This window comes from Ictalurus furcatus, chromosome 9 (assembly GCF_023375685.1).
Source record: "Ictalurus furcatus strain D&B chromosome 9, Billie_1.0, whole genome shotgun sequence".
Lineage (NCBI taxonomy): Eukaryota > Metazoa > Chordata > Actinopteri > Siluriformes > Ictaluridae > Ictalurus > Ictalurus furcatus.
In genome coordinates, this window is record NC_071263.1 from 8,343,653 (window position 1) to 8,366,432 (window position 22,780).

Consider the following 22,780-nt stretch of genomic DNA (forward strand, 5'->3'; position numbering starts at 1 on the left):
TGTAATGTGTGAGAAATGTTGAACACTAGTTCAGAATGTAACTAAAGGTAGTGTGATAAATGTAATTGTGAGTGTGTGTGTGTGTGTGTGTGTGTGTGTGTGTGTGTATTTCTGGCTCTGGCACTTACCAGACTGTTGGCATTGACCTTTTTTGTCTCCACTTTCTTCTCAGCTGTGATTTTTTTAACATTCAGCTGAGCTTCCTTTAGTCTAAAAAAAATTACATTGTAAAGCTTAAAAATCACAGTTATAACTATTAAATATATCTTTTTTTTTTTTTTGAGTACAAAATATTATGTCTTATGTTGTAACACACTTTGCTCTTTGACTTCTGTGTTAAGATTTAACATGATCATTTAAAACTATTTAAAATAACTGTAAGGAATAAAGGGTGGAACAGTGTGTATATAATTCATGTTATGAAAACTGTCAAACCCAATATAATGGTTTTCAGATTTAGTTTCAACTCGTAACATATGGTTTTGCAGAAGTATTAAATTAAATGTCATAACACTGCACGCTGAGACTTTGGAAGTTATAAAATGATATTGAAATGCCATTAAATACTGTATATGTGAGAAGTTTTACACCAAAATAATGCTCAAACGTATACAACATTTAAAAAGTTGAAATGATCTTTCTGCTTTGAATTATTGAAGGGTCAAAATTTTATGACTCAGTATCTAAAAATCTCAGAATTTTCAGGCACTTTATAATTCCAAGCTGTGCTTGAATATTTATTTAAATTGTTTATTTATTTACACTTCCAATGTGTATAAAAAAAAAGGGTAGGTTCTTTATTCAAATAAGCTAGCCTTTCTTTTATTAAATCACGTCCCTCTTGGAAATAATGTATAATATAAAATATATATCCATTATCTATATAATATAATACATTATAATATAATATGTTAATGTAGTATAACTATTTCAGAATTCCTTATTAATGTATAGCATGATAGCTGTACCACACTAACACCATACTGCTAATAAAAATATCAAATTAAACAGATTAAGTGCTTGGTTCTGAAGTATCTCATAATTGCCATTTCTTTAAACAATCCCAAACAAAATGTCCAAAAAGTGACCGTGATGTCTAAGCAAAGCAAATTTGCAAAGAATCAAATTTGTATAAAAGGTTATTAATGGTGAGTTACAATGGAGAAGATTTAATGGCTTCAATCATATAAAAATGAAAATCCCACTTGCTTCTTGGAATTCCTTGAAAAAAAAGAAAAGCTTAATTTCTGAGATATTATCATGCTTCATATTCAGAAAAAAGATCATCCATCACCCCAAATCGGTCCTTCCATGTGTCAAAACCATTAACCCATTAATGGTTATATGTAAGACCCTATAACAGACAGTTTGTTTATTTTATTTATTTATATTTCATCAGGGACAATACACATTAACAATACAAAAGAAATGTAAAATGTGCCTTATTTAGCCAAATTGGCTAATTTTCATCCTTAGTCCCTAGGCAGGTTGATGTTATAATAACCAAATTCAAAACCAACAAACTAAATTTTATTTACACAAATACAAATACAAAATTAGCTTATATATTTTTTAATTTTATTAATTTTTTTAAGTGGAACTCATTTAGGAAGGTAGAACCCTTAACCATCTAACCTCTTGTGTTTTATAACATTTCAAACAGAATTATGTATAACACACAACAATCTTTTTGAATTTACCACAGCCAGTGTGTAAACATTCAAAAGATTAATGTCTAGGTAGGACAAGTGAGCTAATTTTATTTAAGGGTTTTCTGAAGGTCTGTGTGGACTTTAAACTTTTTTTTTTAATGTTCAAAAATGTGAACAATATATAAAATATTTGAATAACTCCTTCAAACACAATGTAACTCATTAGCGAGAAGGAAAAAAAGAATCTGAAGTGGCAAACTGATTTCGGCTATCTCCAGTGTGCGCCTTGTGTGAGCGTGTACCCAAGGCCATAAAGTGTCTTCAGACTGACAGTAACCCTGCTCCCTGAATTCCTCAGCTTCAAGCTTGGTTTTAAAGATATCACCATGTGCACTAGCTTTAACGGCCCCCCACCCTATCTTATGCCACTAAAGCCTCCAGGGGGCCGCAGTGAGAGGTACTGTGCCCCCGGCTGAGATGCCCTGGGTCAGGGCCGAAGCTTTGATGCCCCTAGGACCTTAAACAACGGCCCAAAGGTAGTTTATTTTTATTTGTCTGTATCGTCTGCAAAATTTGGGCTGGGTCTCAAGTGAGTAGACGCAATTGCAAGTGGGGCTGAGAGTCTGGCATGTGTTATGGGGCTCCATCGCTTTGTTGGCTAATTGAAACGCAGTTACTGAAGGTACTATGGCACATGATGGAGAGTGTGAGAATTTTAATGATGGTAAAGGTGTAGGGTAAACGTTAAACTTCAATAATGTGCGTTAACTTCAAACAACACAGAACCAAATTTAAAGGCTGATTATAAATGTTCATGTAGTTTGGACTCCATTCATTCCATTCCATTGATCGAACCATTGATAAATCGTTGAGTCTACATGCTTAAAAAAGATTTCCTTAAGGGTTATTTAAATGGTTAAAGATTAAAGCCTTCTAAAATTGTGTTACTTATTTCCATTTTTTCCGGTTCTATAATTTTTTTCAAGGATTAGGAGTAACACGATCTGTATCTGTATTTATTTAGTGCTCCGAACATCCTTTTCCTTTTCCTTTTCCAGGTATCCTTTTTTAAAAATTAAATATGAACCCTACATCCCCCAAAACACTGGGCAACACTGGTCTGTGAATTCTGGCTTGAGATCACAATTGGTATCAACTAGAGATGTGTGCGGGACTGTTTTTATAATTGCACTTGTATAGTCACTATTTTTGTTCGTACCTGATATTATCTAATAAATGTAGTAGGTTCTATTTCCAGAAATATTAGTAAACTAGTAGCCTAGTTCAATCCAGCGCAAACCTGACCAGGCAGTTACTAAGGACATGAACGTGATCATGGGGCATGAACATGTCCCATGAATTTCATATCTGATGGCTTGCTCACACCTTATCAAAGTTAAAACCTCCCGGGTATACAACTTTTTTGTTGCATCCTGCTGGATCCCAGTCCCGATGGAAACCTTTAGTCTCAACCAGATGCCATATGAATCTATCTATCACACTTTAAAAAAGCAACCAAACAAACAAATAAACCACAAATGAATGTGCCTCCTATTCTTGTATGTATTTATATCTGTTTAGAACACATTATCTGCTCATTATGAATAATGTATTTGTATTCGGTTCTGCCACTATAAGGGAGAAACAACCTGAAGAACCCTTAAGGATGCAAGAAGGAACCTTTTTCTAAGGGCTGAAGTCATGTGAATAAATGCAGAAAAACCACTCATGTTCAATATAGGAAATAGAAGAAATTTTCATATTTCACTGGCCAGAAATTGGATTGGAAAAGTTTAAATAAGGTCCTCTAAAGCTATTCATTGTTTATATTCATACTTGAATGAGAGGGAATGGAACATTTTTATCAATCTACTTAACAAGAAAAATAAACTTTTGGTTAAATTTTCACTTTCATTTCTTATTTTTCTACTCAACTAACTGGGGAAAAGGTTATCCTAGGAAAAAAAATCAGTAATCTTAGAGTCTGTACTCTTACTCACCTTTCCTGGGAGATGTTCTTATTTTCACGTTTCCATACACTCTTGAAATCATTGCAGAACTCAAACCATAGTAAGAAAACATAGTCAGGTGAAACCTCCTTCTCTCCCGATTTAGGCTTGAGTCCGAAGTAAGTGACCATTTCCTGGAAGCTAGGGGAAAAAAGCAAATGAGAGTTGGACAAGACCAAACAACACTGACTGAACAGAAGCACTGACTCATTGGCTGGAGATCCACTACTCTTCCTAACATCTACAATCAGAGATAAGAGATCAGAGAGAGACTGAAGAGTGAGATGGCAGATCGTAGTCTGTGGTCAGAGTTTCAACATTTTGAGAAATCATAAGACTTAACCTTGGATTTCGATTTGTACAGGCCTGGGACAATCCTCAGTCACCTGAATGATTCAATTGCAAATCCCCACTGCAGCACAGTATATCAAATAAGAGGGTGTGCTTGTAATTCAATAAGAAAGAATTCATGTCAATATTTCATAGCTGTCAAGTCTCTCTAACTACACCTCTGAGTATTCGCAAACTCAGTGTACCACAGATAATTCACTTGTAACTGAACCTGATGTTTTCCCAACGTTCACAGCAGAGTTCCACAAGCTGTAGACACTACACTCTGCTCAGCGACCTGCTTTGATTCAGAGATTAAAGCGCCTCTCCTATTGCCACTGTCATGTCTGTCATATTGCCAGCCGTGTCTCCAAAGATTGTGTGGGGATCCACAGTCCTCCCCTGACCTCCAGACGGATGGGGCCTAGCACTGTGCTAATAGGAGACATGCTGTTTACCGGATGGTGCCATGCCAGTGCCAAGATGCTTCCAATCTTTCTGGACACTGTGCAGCACGAAACCATAGCTCATTTGTTATTCAGGGCCTTCCATAGCCGTGGAAGTCTAAAAACTCACAGGAACATTCAGTTCGTTCTCTTCTTGGACAAATTCTGAGCTTTATGAACTGTGACTCGCTGATCTATTTTCTCACTGGATCCTTTTATGATCTGGACAAGGAACAGACACAAATCACTGGGGGTCATGAACGAAACAGATCCTTCTCAATCATAATGGTACCGCTTGCTGCTAGTAGTTTGGAACTGTACAGACATTCTCCTCATTCCCTCTGAATGGCAGGAAAATGGCAATAACACAGAGGCTGTCTTAGCAAAATACAGAGCAGTGAAAATCTTCCATCTCCCTCTAAAACCGATATTCCCTGCTAGCCCATTAAAACTTTCATATCCAATATAGAACAACTTGGTTCACGTATTTTAAAACTATCCAATCTTAATAATGCACTTTTTTTTGAAGATTTGATCTCAAAAAAGATTTGAGATCAAGTCAACAAGCATTGATCTCAAAATCAAGAATAAAGAATGATCCAGATTAAAGATAGTCGCTTATTCAACATTATGCTTCTGATAAATCTGCTTATCAGGAAAATGGTAGAGAAAACTGTCTTTACAATTATCACTAATACTTTTGGCTGTTGTTGCGACACCAGACTTTGTCCTGAGTAGTTGCGCTAACAGTGGGATAAGATTAAGGGGAACCAATCTGTTATTGGATGCAGAAAGCCACTGGGGAGCAGCGCATGTTCAGAAAGCCACAAGTCAAGTGGAACAGTGTGACTAATGGGCACCTGTGTGGCAGCTAAGAATATCACAAACAGGGGAAAGTTAAAGGGCTGTTTAGATTGGATATGTCAGGGAAGTCCTGTGAAGCAGAAAATAATGTTGGCTTTATTTTCTTTAAGACAGCAGATCTGCAAGACTTTAGTAACCACTTTATACCAGTCAAGATCATGGTGGGAATCATTAAAATTGTACATTTTTTAAAAATTATCATTCAATTATTTTTCACAAAAGGTAAAAATAACTGCAGGGGGCATGGTGTCTTAGTGGTTAGCACATTTGGCTCACATCTCTGGGGTTGGGGATCCAACCTCTGCCCTGTATGTCTGGAGTTGGCATGTTCTCCCTGTGTTTCGGGGGTTTCCTCTGGGTATTCCGGTTTCCTCCTCTAGTCCAAAGAAATGCGCTGTCCAAAGAAATGCTGATTGACATTTCCAATGTGTGAATTTCCAGTGTGAATGTGTGTGTGATTGTGCCCTGCGATGGGTTGACACCCCATCCAGGATGTCCCTCGCCTTGTGCCCCGAGTTCTCTGGGATAGGCTCCAGGCTCCCTGCGACCCTGTGTAAGGTAAGTGGTATGGAAAATGGATGGATGGATGGAAAAATATCTGAAGAAAATATTCACTCATGTATATATATATGGGTGGAAATAAAAGCAGTTGAATGTGAGAGGACATTTATTTTTTTGCTGAGTATACAGTGGGGGAAATAAGTATTGATCGCGTCAACATTTTTTTCAGTAAATATATTTCAAATGAGGCTATTCACATGAAATTTTCACCAGACTTTGGTGACAAACATTAAAGTTCATAAATGAAGTTATGTATAATAAAGAGGAATGACACAGGAAAAAAGTATTGAACACGCTAACTGAAATTTATTTAATACTTAGTGGAGAAGCCTTTGTTTGTTATGACAACTTCGAGATGCTTCCTGTATGAAGAAATTACTTGGCCGCAGTATGTGATTTTGTGATTTTATGTGATTTTGGCCCATTCTTCTAAACATTTTGTCTTTAAATCTTGTTCAATTGGATTCAAGTCAGGTGATGATGAGGGACATTCTAACACCTTGATTTTTTTTCTCTGAAACCAATTGAGAGTTTCCTTTGCTGAATGCTTTTGATCGTTGTCCTGCTGGAAAGTCCACCCACGTCTCATCTTCATCATCATGGTGGATGGCAGCAGATTCTTCTCAAGAATCTCCAGGTAAAGGGCTCCATTCCAAACTTCACTGTTGGTATAGTGTTTTTAGGGTGATGTGCAGTGCCATTTCTTCTCCAAACACGGTGTGTGGTATGACAGCCAAAAAGTTCAATTTTGCTCTTGTCTGAGCAGACTACACTCTCCCAGTATTTCATAGGCTTGTCCAAATGAGTTGAAGCAAACTTTAAACAAGCTTCGACATGACTTTTCTTTACTAATGGAGTCTTGCAGGGTGAGCTTTATGTGCATAAAGGCCATAGCGGTGGAGTGCATTGCCTATTGTTTTCTCTGTGATGATGGTACCTGCTGCCTCCAAGAGTTTCTGGAGCTCTTTCTGAGTGGTCCTTGGCTCTTGGGTTACTCTTCTGACTCTTCTTCTGACTCCCTGGTCAGAAATCTTGGGAGGAGCTCCTTTGCGTGGCCGGTTGATGACAGAGCGATGTTGCTTCCACTTGCAGATAATGACTCCAATGGTGCTTACTGGAAGATCCAGAAGTTTTGAAATACTTCTGTATCCGATTTCATCAATATGTTTTGCAACAATAAGGTTGCAAAGGTCTTGGGAGAGCTCTTTGCTTTTACCCATCATGAGATGTTTCTTGTGTGACACCGTGGTAACGAAAATCCTTTTTATAGACCATCAATTTACTAATCCAGCTGATATTAATTTGCACAGATAGATGATAAAATTATTTTCTAACCATTTATGGATTTCAGCTGGTTCTTTGCCTTACCTTGCCTTGGATAACTGCTTTTTCTTAGCGTGTTCGATACTTTTTTCCTGTGTCATTCCATTTTATTACACATAACTTTATTTATGGACTTTAATGTTGTGAATTCTTTATATTTACGGATTTCTTGAGTTAATACTGATGTCTGATGAAAATTTCATGTGAATAACCTCAGTGGAAATATATTTACTGAAAAAAATGTTGACGCATTAAATACTTATTTCCCCCACTGTATACTCAGCAAGAAAAGAAACGTCCCCTCACATTCAACTGCTTTTATTTCCACCCATATATACACTTGGGTGAATCTTTCCTTCAGTTATTTTTCCATCCATCCATCCATCCATTTTCTATACCACTTATCCTACAAAGGGTCGGAGGGAGCCTGAAGCCTATCCCAGGGAACTCGGGGCGTAAGGCTGGAGACACCCTTGATGGGGTGCCAACCCATCACAGGGCACAATCACACACACATTCACACATCCATTCACACACTGGAAATTCACACATTGGAAATGTCAATCAGCATTTCTTTGGACAACACAATACTCCGGTTTCATCCCCCAGTCAAAAGACATGCATGCTAGGCTGATTGGCATGTCCAAATTGTCCGTAGTGTATGAATGGATGTGTGAATGTGTATGTGATAGGCTCCAGGTTCCCCGCAACCCTGAAGGATAAGCGGTATAGAATATGGATGGATATATATTATACTCACTGTCCACTTTCCACACATGGCCACACAACGTGAATGAAAATGGTTAGGTCGGATTTCCTGCAGCTTTTTCCCAAATAACTTTAATGTACATTCACTGAGAACTTTATTTGGAACACCTATACACCTGCACATTCATGGAGATATCTGATCAGCCAATCATGTGGCAGCAGTGCAGATACAGGTCAAAAGCTTCGGGTAATGTTCACATCAAATATCAGAATGAAGAAAAAGTGTGATCTCTGTGTCTCTGACCGTGGAATGGTTGTTGGTACCAGATTGGCTAGTTTAAGTTTGCTGATGTCCTGGGAATTTCACACACAACAGTCACAAAGATCACATTTTGTGAACATTAACTGAAGCTCTTGACCTGTATCTGCATGATTTTATATGCACTGTGCTGCTGCCACATGATTGGCTGATTGTATAACTGCATAAATGAGCAGGTGTACAAGTGTTCCTATTAAAGTGGATGTGTGTGTATATATGTGTATATCTCAGGGAGTTTTTCCTTGCCACTATTACCCCTGCTGCTTTTTATCGAGCCCTGGACTTCGGTAAGCCTTCTTTGTGATCATGTCTTTTGTTAATAGTTCCACTATAAATCAAATCAAAACAAACTGTAAGTATTGTGACGGCGGACCGGCCGTCCACACACACAAAGAAGCGCGCTCCTTGCGCAACTGCCGGAGAGGTGCTGAAGGGACAGCCCCATTTAAGCACCTCGATTGGATTGAATCTAGACGCTGACGTGGAAGGCGACAACGTGAACAGCAGAGAAAAAACTCCTAAGCCTCTCCCGATGGTCCTCGGCCTCCTCAACGGCTACTGGGTCTCTTCTTGCGGCATCTTCAGCCCCGTCTTCGCACCGCACACTCGCAAGACAGCATTTCCCCTGCTCTCCCTCCTCTCCCTTGCACCCACACTCCCGCTCCTCACTATATATAAACTAGCACTGTTTTGGCAACATCTCGGCCACCCAGTGTCTGTGTTCCGCCTGTCCGTGCCTAGACGCCTCACACTGGTGGAGAATGCGGGTAGCGTACACCAGAAAAAAAATCTAATAATACTATACTAATAATACATTACAGACTGGCAGCATGAACCCCACCTTACAGCATCTGCTGGAAACAAACCTCCTGCAGCAGGTGGTGACCCAAGAGCTAAGCCAGAGCCTACGAGCGGTGACCGAAGAACTACTGGACCTCCGGAGGCAACCCAGCACAGCCGCTGCCTTCGTCCCTCTCCCTGACCCCTGCCAAGAGGTCCAACGGATCCTTACCCTGCTCACCCACAAGGATGATGTTGAGGCCTTCCTCCTAACTTTCAAGCATATTATCCAGCACAAACAATGTGAAGAAGAGTGCTGGGCAGACATCCTTATCCCTTTCCTGTCAGGGAGGCCCAGTGGGCCTACTGCGCCCTCCCACCTGACCAAGCCGCCGACTACACGATACTGAAAGCGGAAATTCTGAGCCACTGTGACCTTTCCCCCATGCACGCAGGGTTCCACCACTGATCATACCGGCCAGGAGACACACCTCGGGCCCAAATGGATGCTCTGCTGCGAATAGCCCGATGGTGGCTCCAACTTGACCAAATCAAGGCCAGCGTTTTTCCCATGAACCGAGAATTAAGGGAGATGGTGGCAGCCCTCAAATGTGCCCTCGCCATTCTGTACATCAGCAAGGGTTAAATGCAAGGACCTTCCACTGGGCCTCTCCCAAGGCCCCGCCCCACATTGACTCCGCAACCGCTGTCGCCGCCAGAAGAGGCCAGCAGTCAAGGACGGGGTCCAGCCAGCCTGCATAGTCCAGTAAGAAGGGGATGCTGCAGGATGAGACACTCTAACCTAACCCAGTCTCCTCTGTGTTTCACCAAGTCTCACAGGAGGGAAACTTTGGGAACGAACAGAAGGAGGATGCCCGACTGAGGCACTGCTGGGGCCAGGTGTGTCTGTTCGACGGCATGGATCAGCAGCCAGAGCAGCACCTCCCTGCCAAGTGCTTCCTGGTGGCCAACAGCCTCCTGTACCACCGGATGATCTGCTGGGGCCAGCTTTGCAATCTACTGCTTGAATCCCGCTCCAGGATGCAGGCCCTGATGCATATGGCCCACAGTCACCCGCTCTGCAGCAACGTCGGGGCCCACAACACCCTGGCCAAGCTGCGGGATCGGTTCCGGCATGGATGCCAACACGTGGGCCTTCTACCAGCAGTGCCCCCAGTGCCAATAGATAGCACCCCAATGACCACCATTATTGGCGTCCCCTTCAAGAGGGTGGGCATGGATCTGGTAGAGCCACTCCCAAAGTCTGCTCGGGGCCATGAATACATCCTCGTGATCCTTGACTACGTCACCGGTTATCCCGAGACAATCCCCCTGTGAAAGGCCACCTCCCAGAACATCGCCAGAGAGCTGGTGCTCCTGTTCAGCCGCATGGGGATCCCCAAAGACATCTTAATGGACCAAGGTACACCTTTCATGTCTAAGTTACTGGGTGATCTGTGTCGGCTGTTGCAGATGAAACATCTATGGACCTCTGTCTATAGATGCTCCGATGGGTGATAGAAGAGGATGGCCAAAACCGGGGCCTCCTCCTCCCCTATCTTCCGCTTCGCTGTCCGGAAGATGCCCCAAGCTTCTGCAGTGTTCACCGCCTTTGAACTCCTCTTCAGATGACGACCCTGCGGATTACTACATGTGGCCCACAAAGCATGGGAGGAACAGCTCTCTCTGTTCCGGTCCCTGGTTGACTATATACAGGAAATGAAGGAGTGGATTGACCAGGTCACCCTTATCATCCAGGAGCACCTGGAGGCCACCCAAAGAGAGCAACAGAGGGTCTACAATCGACCAGCCCAGCCCGGGGAAGTCCAACCCAGTAACCAGGTGCTTCTCCTGCTCCAAAATGCCTTCTGCAAGTTCCTCGCCTGTTGGCAGGGGCCTTACACCATCCTCGAGAGGGAAGGCCTAGTGAACTACCACCTGCAGCAGCCCGGTAATCGTCCAGACACCCAATTATAATATGTCAACCTGCTAAAGAAATGGGTCCAGCCGGCGCTGATGCTGTCCCCTCAGAACCCGACAAGCATACCTTGGTCCACCGAGGAGAGAACCTCACCCCCATGAGGCAGCAATAGATGACGGAGCTGGTAGATCAATTCGCCAACATCTTTTCAGCCACCCCAGCCTGACCCATCTGGTACAGCTCAACACCAAGACACTACCAGGCGTAGTGGTCAGACAGCGGCCATACCATGTCCCGGAGGCTCACCATAAGCTATTGAGGAGGAAGTCAGCCGGATGTTGTGGGGCAGAATCATCAAACAGTCCACCAGTTCCTGGTCCAGCCCCATTGTGATGGTTCTGAAGCCCAATGGCAGCGCCCGCCTGTGCAATGACTACCCGAGGCTCAACCAGGTATCGGAGTTTGACAGCAACCCCCTTCCCCGAGTTGATGATCTGATCGAGTGGCTGGGGAGAGCCCGGTTCATCAGCGCTTGGATCTAACAAAGGGCTATAGGCAGGTCACCTTAACACCAGACGCAAAACCCAAAATGGCCTTCAGCACCAACAGTGGCCACTGGCAGTACCGGGTTCTCCCGTTTGGCCTTCACAGAGTGGCAGCAACATTCCAGCGCTTGATGGATATGATCCTGTGGCCCCACCACTAGTTCGTGGCCACTCAGTTCATCCACCTTGGCCGACCACCTCTATCACCTCAGGGGAGTCCTCAAGAGCCTCTGGAAAGCTGGACTAACCGCCAACCCAAAGAAGTGTTACCTGGGACTGACGGAGGCTCAGTACCTGGGATGCCGCAATGGCTGGGGGCTAATAAGGCTCCAAGAGAAGAAACTAGGTGAGGGACTACTCCAGGCCCATATCCAAAAAACAGGTACGCATTTTTTGGGGTTGGTGGGATACTATCATCTCTTTATCCCTAACTTCTCCTCTTTAGCTTCCCCCCTCTCAGATCTCACTAAGAAGGGCCAACCGGACCGGGTGTGTTGGACCAAGGAAGCAGAGTAGGCATTCCAGACCCTCACCAGCTCCCCGGTCCTCCGGAACCCTGACTTCTCGCTGCCTTTCACCGTTCACACAGACACCTCTGAGACAGGACTAGGGGCCATCCTGTCTCAGACCTTTGATGGTGAAGAGCACCCGGTCCTGTATGTCAGCAGGAAGTCAACCCTGGCCAAATGTAAATATTTGTTTTCAATATTAAACCTCTTTTCATAGCAATTTTTTATTTAGTTAATTTAATACTTAGTTAAAAGTTAGTTAGTTTAATTAGTTTAGTTAGTTAATTTAATTTAGTTAAAAATCACATTGGTTTGCACTGTTTTTGATTCAGAAATAAAGATTGTGTCTTTCAGTCATGATTTTTCTTCATTACATTTTTGTTCATAATATTCTGAGTATCGAATCTGATTGAATCGAATCGTGAAGCCGGTATCGTGAATCGAATCGAAGCGTGACCAGAGTGTATCATTACACCCCTAGTTGTATGTGACGTATCCACCATACAAGTCCATGTGAATGAGGTGTTACTACAGAAATAATGAATGAAATTAGAATGAGCACATTAATTTGAATTACAGCTGACACAACTGTCAGATCTGCTGTTACAGAAAATGAGTCAATACTTTCTAACAAATTAGATTAAGGAACCTATAATAAAGAACAGTGCTGTGGTATAAATATATGAAATGACACAAAAAACAAATAATGGTAAGGAAACGTATTTTCAGTCATATGTCTTGTGTTTTACGTCAATGTTTTAATTAAGCAAAGGCCAGTTAGAATTATGCAAATATGTTTTTGGCAATTGGCTCTTGCCAATTTATTATTATCCATGCTGAAAATATTTGGCAGTGCAAAATTACTGATCAACGCTACAGTTTCACCAAGAAATCGCAGGCCAGGCCACACAATGTAACTTTGAAAAGGTAGATTCCCCTTTGGTATGGACGCCCACCCAGCTCCCGGAGTTTGAGTGTGTAGGCATATCCATCACCAGCATGTCACATTAATGAGGTGTGTTCATGGGAAATTGGGGTGTACCACTCACTCCACCTTGGAATGGCCAATTCTTTGGTCTCGTTCAAGGGCAAAATTAATGGTGAATTAAAAGCTTTTTTAGCTGCTAGGGCCTTTTGATCAACATTAGTCAATTCAACACCTAGATGAGAGGAGACTCATGGAGGGGAGGTTAACCTCTGCTGTGTTATTGCAGTAAGCTAAGGCTAATGAGGAGATCCTGAGGAAAAGCCATGCTCAATGTTTTGGGCTAAATAATTTGCTGACGATCAGAGACATACCTTTTTTGGCATGCCAAAATGGATTGATGGATTAATTCCGCCTTGTTTCTATGGTCCATTGTGTCTATGTAAACAAGGGAAAATCAATTCGCTTTGTTTGTCATTTAGAGTTATTTTCCATCCATGAAAAATTCCAGATATACTTTCTGCAGTCTGGCATGTGCGAGTCGAGTTTAATGTTTCTGCATAAATCACCAAAACCAGTTGCATGGGAGTCACTAATGCAAGTGATAAGACTATATGACAAAACAGAAGTAGCCCACCTCTGTGTGTGTGTGTGTGTGTGTGTGTGTGTGTGTGTTGGGGGAAATGGGGGGAATGTCCCAAAAAGGATAGAACCTTTCAAACCTTTGGCTGATCCCCCTGAACCAAAAGCTTTCATTAAAAAAAGACAACCTAAAACAACCAAAGGATTTCTTTTTGTTCACTGAACTTAAGGTTAGGGTTAATGTATGTGTGTGTGTTCAGAGATACTTTTTAACCTTTCTAGAGTTTCCTCTGATTTTAGGGGAAGAAAGTCCTGTGTAAACCATAACATTACCTGGCAACTAAGCATTCTCTCTCTCTCTCTCTCACGCACACACACATGCACACACACACACATGCACACTCACCTGATTCCTTATCACCTAGTGCTAACTTCTGCAGACAACTGTACAAATGTGCTGCATTACTATTATCCAATGCTGATCCAATGTCTTTGCTTATCTGTTCCTAACATGTAGAATAGCCAGCGATGCCTGGCTGACATCTCTCATAAATCTCACTTGGCTGTGCTCCCCATTGGATGTCATACACTTCCAGGCATAGCAATGCACAGTTTCTCATCCAAACTTAGAACAAATACTGTAAACACAAGGCTCTCGTAATAACTAATGGATCTCCTACCTTTTCTGGGCAGCGTTGAGGCTGTCGTCTTCAGACGCATACTTTGCTTTTGCTGCAGAAGAACAGACAAACACTCAATACTCAATGCATCAAGGTGCCAGAATAATATTGATGTTATGCATGTAAAAAAATACATCTGTTTAATGTTTTACTGAGTTGTAAACTTGTGGATAAGATTCTAGATAAATAGCAGAAATTCGAAAACAATTTTGGTACAGTAGAAATGGTGCGACAAGATTGTAGGGGTTACCCAGACTAATGTCATCGACTAGTCAGCAGTGGAAAAAACAGTGACACAGACACAAGGAGATTCAGGCAGATGGTAAAGAACGCAGGCTAAATGTACTGTGTTTCAGACTAGATGAAGCCAATTCAATCAACAGTCAAATGCACAAGACTACACTGGGAAAAGATTTTCTTATTCCTTTTTAATTTTTTTTTTAAGATTTCTTTTCTTTAATGGACTGTTAACATGCTATCACTTTGCATGAAGTGTAGAGGTCTGTGGGAGACACATGTTTTTGAAGCCTACTGTCGCCTGCTTCTGAAGGAATTCCTTCTAAAGTCCCTGCACTGGGGAATGCATTCGGAGCTGCGGGTTGCATGTCAGTATTCAATCCTACATAGCTAGATTAGAGTCAGATCAGTGGCATGCCAGCTTAAAGAGGCCGATCCAGACTCCTTTTCAGATGCTACTGGAGTGGAACGTGGTGGAAAAACCTCCCAAATGCTTCTGTAGATACTGCATCCACCATTCATAATAAAGCTACAAGCATCATTTTTTGCAGTGTGCTACATTCTCAGATTCACAACCAACAGTTTCAGCTAAGTCGCCAGCTTGTCCACATGAGTGCATTTTAAAAATGAATACATCAATAATAATTTTATATTATACATAGATTTATTATTTTGCATATTTATTGTCCTGATTTATTTACCTTCATTGTTACCAGTTTTAGCCTAAAAGAATTGAAGCTGTAAATTTAATTTGTAGCCTGTGTATATCAGTGAAGTATGGTTTGACAGGTTCTTTGCTGCATATATATATATATATATATATATATATATATATATATATATATATACATACACATACACACACACACACACACACACACACACACACACACATATATATATATATATATATATATATATATATATATATATATATATATATATGTGTGTGTGTGTGTGTGTGTGCGGGTGGGTGTGTAGCAGGAGCAAGGAGTAAAGCTTGAGAACTGGAGGCTGTTGTGGAGCCGGCCATGTAAAAGTGTCTAAATGCAAGGCAGATGTGTACGGTGGGCCAGGCTGAGGTGCAAGAATTTATCTAGGGCCAGAGAGAGCCTGTGATCTCAGATTTATTGCATTTTTTCTGATTCATCCTTTTTAAAAAAAAAAAAAAAAAAAACTTTGATGGGGGGGCCTTTCCCACTCGAAAAGATTTAAGAGGGGGAAGTCTCCAAAAATTGTTCAAAGGAAGGTTTTTGGGGTCTTAGCTGAGGAGGTTGGGGGTAAAGAGTGGGGGTAGTTGAGTGTGTGCTACAAAACACCCCGTTCCATTCTTAGCATTTGTGTATATGTGCGTATGTGTGTGTGGCTGATTATCAGAGGTGAGCCAAATGACAGGAGAGGGGCACTGTGGTGGGATAATGGGCAAAAAAGGGACGGCCCATGACCAATGGCGTTGGTCTCAGCAGGGGTGGACTGGCGCCGGAGGTCCCTCTCTTTCCCTCGATGTGTGCGCGTGTGTGCGTGTGTGTGTATGGAGGTGGCAGCACCACTCATAAGAGCGGCGTGAGAGTGGAGAGAGGGAAAGGATGTGTGAATTTTTTTTCCCCCTAGAGCTCCCTCTGTAAACATGAAACCAGTAGTAGCTAACTAGAAAGTTATGGGACTCGCATGCTGAGAGCTACAATAAATTAAGGCTTTAAAAGCTCCACTCACTCCTTCGAAAGCACGACTTGCCCCACACCTTCTGTAACCATAGTCTCGAAATTCAGTGGTAATTGTGAAGTCTTCTAACTAGGTTTGACGTGTAACACATGTACTCGACTAAAATTATACTTACATTGGGGGATTTTCTAACTCATTACCTTTATCCTATGATGAAAAATTTCTATCCTGATGGAGGTGGTCTCTTCCAGGATGAAAATGCTTGCATCCACAAATAGGTGATCTGGAAGTTTGCTTTGGCACAACACCTTACTAAGGAATTTTAGGTTGTTTTTCCTTTAATTTATCATCTATCTGTATGGTCAGTGAGGAGAAAAAAAAATTCGGACACTTTTTTTTGGTTATTTAATATACTTACAGTATACAGGTGCATCTAAAAAAAAAATTTATATCGTGGAAAAGTACATTTTTTTCTTGATTTAATTCAAAAAGTGGAACTTTCATATATTCTAGATTCATTACACAAAGTTTAATATTTCAAGCCTTTTTTGCTTTAATTTTGATGATTATGGCTTATAGTTCATGGAAATGAGATACTGGAAAAATCCAGTATATCAATATATTAGAATAAAAAATTTATAATACAGCAATGTCTACCTGAGAAGAGCTCTAATCAGCTAATTAACTCAAAACACATTTGTACTAAAAACACTTGCTCAGTGGTCCAAGGTCCTCTTTTCAGATGAAAGTAAATTTTTCATTTCATTTAGAAATCAAGGTCCCAGAGTCTGGAGGAAGAATGGAGAGGCACAGATTCCAAGTTGCTTGACGTCCAGTGTGAAATTTCCACAGTCAGTGATGATTTGGGGTGCCTTGTCATCTGCTGGTGTTGGTCCACTGTGTTTTCTCAAGTCGAGAGTCAATGCAGCGTCTACCAGGAGATTTTAGAGCACTTCATGTTTCCATCTGCTGACAAGCTTTATGGAGATGCTGATTTCCTTTTCCAGCAGGACTTGTCACCTGCCCAAAACTACTAGTAACTGGTTTGCTGACCATGGTATTACTGTCTTTGATTGGCCAACCAACTCGCCTGACCTGAACCCCATAGAGAATCTATGAGAGACACCAGACCCAACAATACAGATGAGCTGAAGGCTGCTATTAAAGCATCCTGGGCTTCCAAAACACCTCAGCAGTGTCACAGGCTGATTGCCTCCATGCCTCGCCGCACTGATGCAGTAATTCGTGCAAAAGGAGCCTCGACCAACTATTGAGTGCATGAATAATTTCTGTATTATAAATTATTTATATCTTGAAATACTGGATTTTCTGTAAGCCGTAATCATCAAGATTAAAACAAAATAGGCTTGAAATATTTCACTTTATGTGTAATGAATCTAGAATATATGAAAGTTCCACTTAATGAATTAAATTATGGGAAGAAAATTTACTTTTCCACGATATATATATATATATATATATATATATATATATATATATATATATATATATATTTGATTTTGTAAACCCTTTTTTCTCCAAACTTAATAATCCAAGATTATTTCCAGAGTTCTATTTTTGTTTCTTCTTTTGTTGCTGATTTGTCTAAATGCTTTTACCCATGCATTTTCTTATGGCTCTGTAGCTTTTTCCACCTGAGTGTTAAATAATGTTGTCCCTGAGAACTTTAGGAACCTCCTTCACCTTCACCTTCACCATGATTGCTACTTATTGTGTGAAGTCTTATTGTGTGAAACCAATGTAAAGATCTTTTATGACTTCTTTTATAATTTGCTTATATAACTTTTCTTTTTTGCAGATGCACAGCCAGCCTTATTTTTTTATGTAATCTTTATGGATTAAACATATATTTGTTTATGCTTATCAATACATTCATTTTTGTTCATGTTTTAAAGTAAAAGTCAAAAGACATTATGTGTGTCAATTTGAAGTGGATATATGCCCTGGAAGTATATTAAATAATATACTAATTTCCCCTCCTTATATATGGTATGGGCATTTCATTAGCTGATCTTCTGATGAGCTTTGCATTTAACTTTACATATGGAATGGTTGTGCTTTATTTTACAGTATAGTAAGTACTTTGTATTTAGTAAGTAATTCTGTGGTTATTATAAATAACTTCTTGTGCATGTTGGATTTCATGTAGTACACAGCAACTTATGTGAAAACTGCCATGCAGTTGCACCACCACAGTGGAACCATGCAATAATTTCTCAAAATTTCTTATGTAATAAGATAATATTGATATATTAAGTATTATTATCTGAGTAATTATTGCTCTGTAGTCATTCCCGTATATACCTAATCATTTTTTTACAGTAGTTATTATGTACTTGTATATCCAACAAGGTATGTACTGTAAAATTAAGTGTTACTAATAGAACAGCACCATTTAGGATAAAATAAATTTTTAAAAAAGTATATATATAAAATATATAAAGCATATATACAGCATTCAGTCCCACACTAATTGAAGCTATGAACAGTGAAATCAAAAACGTTTAGTGTGTGGGTAAAACACCCTGCTTGGCAAGCCTTATTTTTCATGTATGCATGACACATAGGTCTGATTATCTTGTCAAAACATAAACATCAGAACTCTCTGTAATTATAAACACAAATTCAAGCTTAATCTTTTTTATGTGTGTCATGTGATCCTTTATAAGTTCTAGGTTCAAGTACAAACTTTAATGAATGAATAAAAGTGAAAAATTAATCTGAGATGTGGAGCATTGTGGGAGTGAGGCACAAGGTAAGCAGATTACACTAGAATAACTAATTGACTAAGTAAATGACTGAAGCATGGGCTCTCCTATGGAGGTAGCGGCAGGGGAGGTCTGTTAAAGTGGACAAAAGGGGCGGGAGGTCATGGAGCCAGGAGGGGGGAGAAGGTAAATGGATTATAGCAAAATGGATGAATGAGTTTGGAAGATATTAAAGCTGCTCAGATCACAGGCAGGTTTAAGAGCTTGCACGCAGGCCGTTCGAGTTCACCTGCGCCTCCTGCTGTGAGAGCCCCTGTCATTGAGACCTCACCATAAAGCATTCATGTATGAATTATGGAGTACTGCTATGTATACACACATGGGCACACACATTTAAACAGTGTGAGAAAATAGCACAGGTACAGACACAGAGTACTGTGAAGAACATAAGGCAAGATTTCATTTCTGTTTTTTTTTTTTTTTTTTTGCATTAGCTCTCACTAATGAATGTAAGAGACAGCACATCTCTTCAAAACAAACTGGAGAGTCAAAAAGTAGGGACTTATAGTTGTAACACACTAAAGACAAACAGCACTTTAGCTTCTTCCAGCCTGTTCCACCTGGCCCATGGAAAACTGTGCCAAACCCCTCAAACCCATAATCCCGCAAAGAAGCTATCCTGAATTACTGAACCACTGAAGCAGAATCAAACAAAACTGCTTCTTCCTTTCCACCGTAAAAGAGCTCTGACTTACAAACAACTCTCTCACTCTTTCTAATACCTTAATCTCCATTTGTTTTGTGGAGTGGAGCCACTGAATTAGCTCATGAGAAGGACAATGTCATTGTTAAGCTCCTACTGCTTCAAAAGCAAAAACAGGAGTAAATCCAAAGGAATTCTGTTTATAGAGAGAACTTTTTTGCACTGCTTTAACACCTCTCTGTAATTCCCACCTTCTCGCACACCAATTGGTCCATTATAAATGGTTTGTAGCAACTATTGGGCAAATTCCTGCCTCTCAACCATTGGCCTACTCTCAGAGAACGTGTGAAGGTGAAGCACTGTTTTTGTACAGTGTCAAACAGTTGCTTGACAATAGCAGCAAATGACAGCTGTCCTGAGTTAAAACAATGCCCATGGCCATTTAAGGTCATTTTTAATTTCATGTTATCACACTGCTTCGTATTACATGTTCATTCAAATGTGTAAATGATGGCAGAAGGTACACTCATGGAATCTAATATTTAATTTTATTCCATGGACATTCAAAAGAATGTAGGATAAAATGTAAAACATGGGCAGAGTTTTAGCCCTCACATGTTACATTATATTATATTGGATAGAAGGAGTTGTAAAGTTGGAAGGTAAAATGTTTTGTTTTCCAAAATGCGACAGCTTTGGCAATTCTCATGGATGTCTCAGATGAAAGTGAAATTTAGTTTTATTTCATGAAGTGAAATAATACCGACATCAAGAATATTGGATTTAACTTGCATCTTATATAACGGTTAATGATTAATGTAACTATTTATTTTGTAAAACTGATAGATTTTGTTTTCCTTTTGCCATTTGCTTAGCTCTGAATTACTTTTGAATGGATTACTTTTGCATTACTTTTGTGGTCTTCATACTATATGCTTAAACTGTGGATTTTATTTTACTAAGTGTATAGGAGTTTATAGTTGTCTTTGCATTCAAATAAACATCTATTCTGCAAACTAGCATGTGGCCTCTGGACTAAGACAATGGAAGACACAGAAATGTCTCCAACCATGGTGGTCCACTGAAATTGTCCCTGCTGAGGCAGGCCAGGCTTTACGAGAGCCCACTCGGAGATGTCCTGCCAGCTTTATAGCACCACTGAGTACATACGGCTAGTTTAGGGCAACCCGATCCCTATTCAGCTGGGTTAAGGCCTCAGGTTGGCGCTCAGTGAAACTGGCTAGCATTCCGCAGCCCTGTGGATGGCTTCTCAATGAAGGGTAATGTCAAGTCTCAGATGCAATATAGAGGCAATGGCAAAAAGGGTATATTATGTTTAACTTGGTCCAGTACTTGGGATTGGACAGAGAAGACACTCAAAATTGTAGCAGTCTCTTTTGCTCACTATGAACAATATTTGCCATTTTGGTTGACATGCTATGTTAAATGATTTTGACTGACTGACTGAATGAGGTTTAGAGGTTAGAAAGAAACAGAACTGGGGGAGATATTCAGTTTCAATCTATAACTGAATTGTTGTATGTTGTTTAATCCAAACATACAATGAAATAAAGATTGTGAACAGCTGTTAAAGGGTCATTATTTGGGGGCAGTGTGAAAAATGTCACCTTTTTTAAATAATGAGAGAAAGAATACCAATTTTCCTAGAGTCACAAAACAGCCAGTTTACAGGCTATCCCACTGGGGATCACACAAGAAACCACAAACAACTTTAAGGTCTGGGATACACACACACACACACACACATACACACACACAAAATGTTAATTAGTGCCCTTTGGCTACAAGCTGTGACAAACATGAGGCAAACCACATCAGACCTGTCCAACCTATCACAGCAATAGTTCTGCTCCACTGTGCTGTTCACTTACCAGTGGTGAGAAAAGTATCCATTTTGTCTTTGAATGGTTGGAGATGTTCGTCTGAAGAGTTGGCACACACATTTTGTACATCCTTTTCACAGGCTGCAGGACAGAACAGAGAAAAACAGGAAGGCATTTAAATATTTGACAACAAAATATGTCTGTGTTAGAGAAGTGAGAAAGTATAAAACAGTATGTGATAATGTGGCTTAGAGTGATTTAGTGAAAAATTGGCACATATTTAAAATAGTCCAAGAAGCATCATACATAACATAACATAACATAACATAATGTAAATTATATACAGTACACGTGGCAAAAGCCCTTCACATGGTCAAATTTTGACATTCTACTATATATAATTTTGAATATTACATGTTTTCCTGAAGAATGTTTCTCTTTTGCATATATCTCAAACCAATACACATAATTGGTACTATATATGGAAAAACATTATCACTAATTTTAACATTATTACTAAACGTAAAAAATTAAGTTTACAGTAGGAAATACTGATTATCACTTTGATTATCAGCATCATCTACATCAGTCCCTGTCTCATCACCCGAGGTAAATGTCACTTTTAAAGATGAGTCTTATCGTTGCCTCTACACTCAACTGCTCACGCCAGCATCATTGTGGAAATAATCTGTTGACTAATTTTATTGTTAATAATATCATTTTTTAGGTCATACAAACATTTCAAACATTGCCTGCTGTCGTTTGTACAGTGTGTGAGCGCTTTTCTCCATTTTGCTGACGATGTAACGGCAAAGGAGCATTGTGGACATTTTAAAAGCTGACCAGGTTCATGTGCATGTTTCTATGGCATGTAACTATCCAACATATAATCTAAATAAAAAACATTTCCACATAGTTTTGGTAAAACATCTTTAGGTTTTCTTAAAGATGTCAAAGTATATAACTAGTTAAAAAAAAAAAAAAACGAACTTCTGTTCAAAACACAATTTTGACTGTTTCACAGAGACATCTGACAGGTTTTCACACATATAACCTTGATTTATTGTGTTCAAACTAATAACACATCTGTACAATTTGAAGACAAAGCCGCATGTTTCATATATAAATAATACTCTACTTCAATTAATGTGATGATGTAGAATTTGGTCAATAGCAATCTTTGTTTGCGCTATACATAAACTTTACTAAATTGAGAAGTCACTGGGGACGTCCTGACAGCTTGTTTCACCACAGCTAGATGGGTATACAAACTGGTCAGAGATTAATGAAAGACATGTGAGATTGTGTGTCTCGTTACCAACACTTAAAGCAAGAAAACACATGAGGAGAAACGAGTGTGTATGTACACGGAAACATCCAAACAGATGGCTATTAAAACCTTTTTTTAGTCAAAATTGGGACCAGTTCAGAATGTAACCAAAGAAACAATG

General features: G+C 40.1%; 1 protein-coding gene across 1 annotated transcript in view; it reads right to left on the reverse strand.

Annotated features, from left to right (window-relative positions):
- LOC128613204 (formin-like) overlaps positions 1-22,780 on the reverse strand; it is a 67,411-nt gene that overhangs the window by 1,611 nt on the left and 43,020 nt on the right. Inside the window, 4 exon segments of the mRNA XM_053633845.1 lie at positions 129-210; positions 3,653-3,802; positions 14,155-14,206; positions 21,378-21,470. Coding sequence (XP_053489820.1) covers positions 129-210; positions 3,653-3,802; positions 14,155-14,206; positions 21,378-21,470 — 377 coding nt within the window.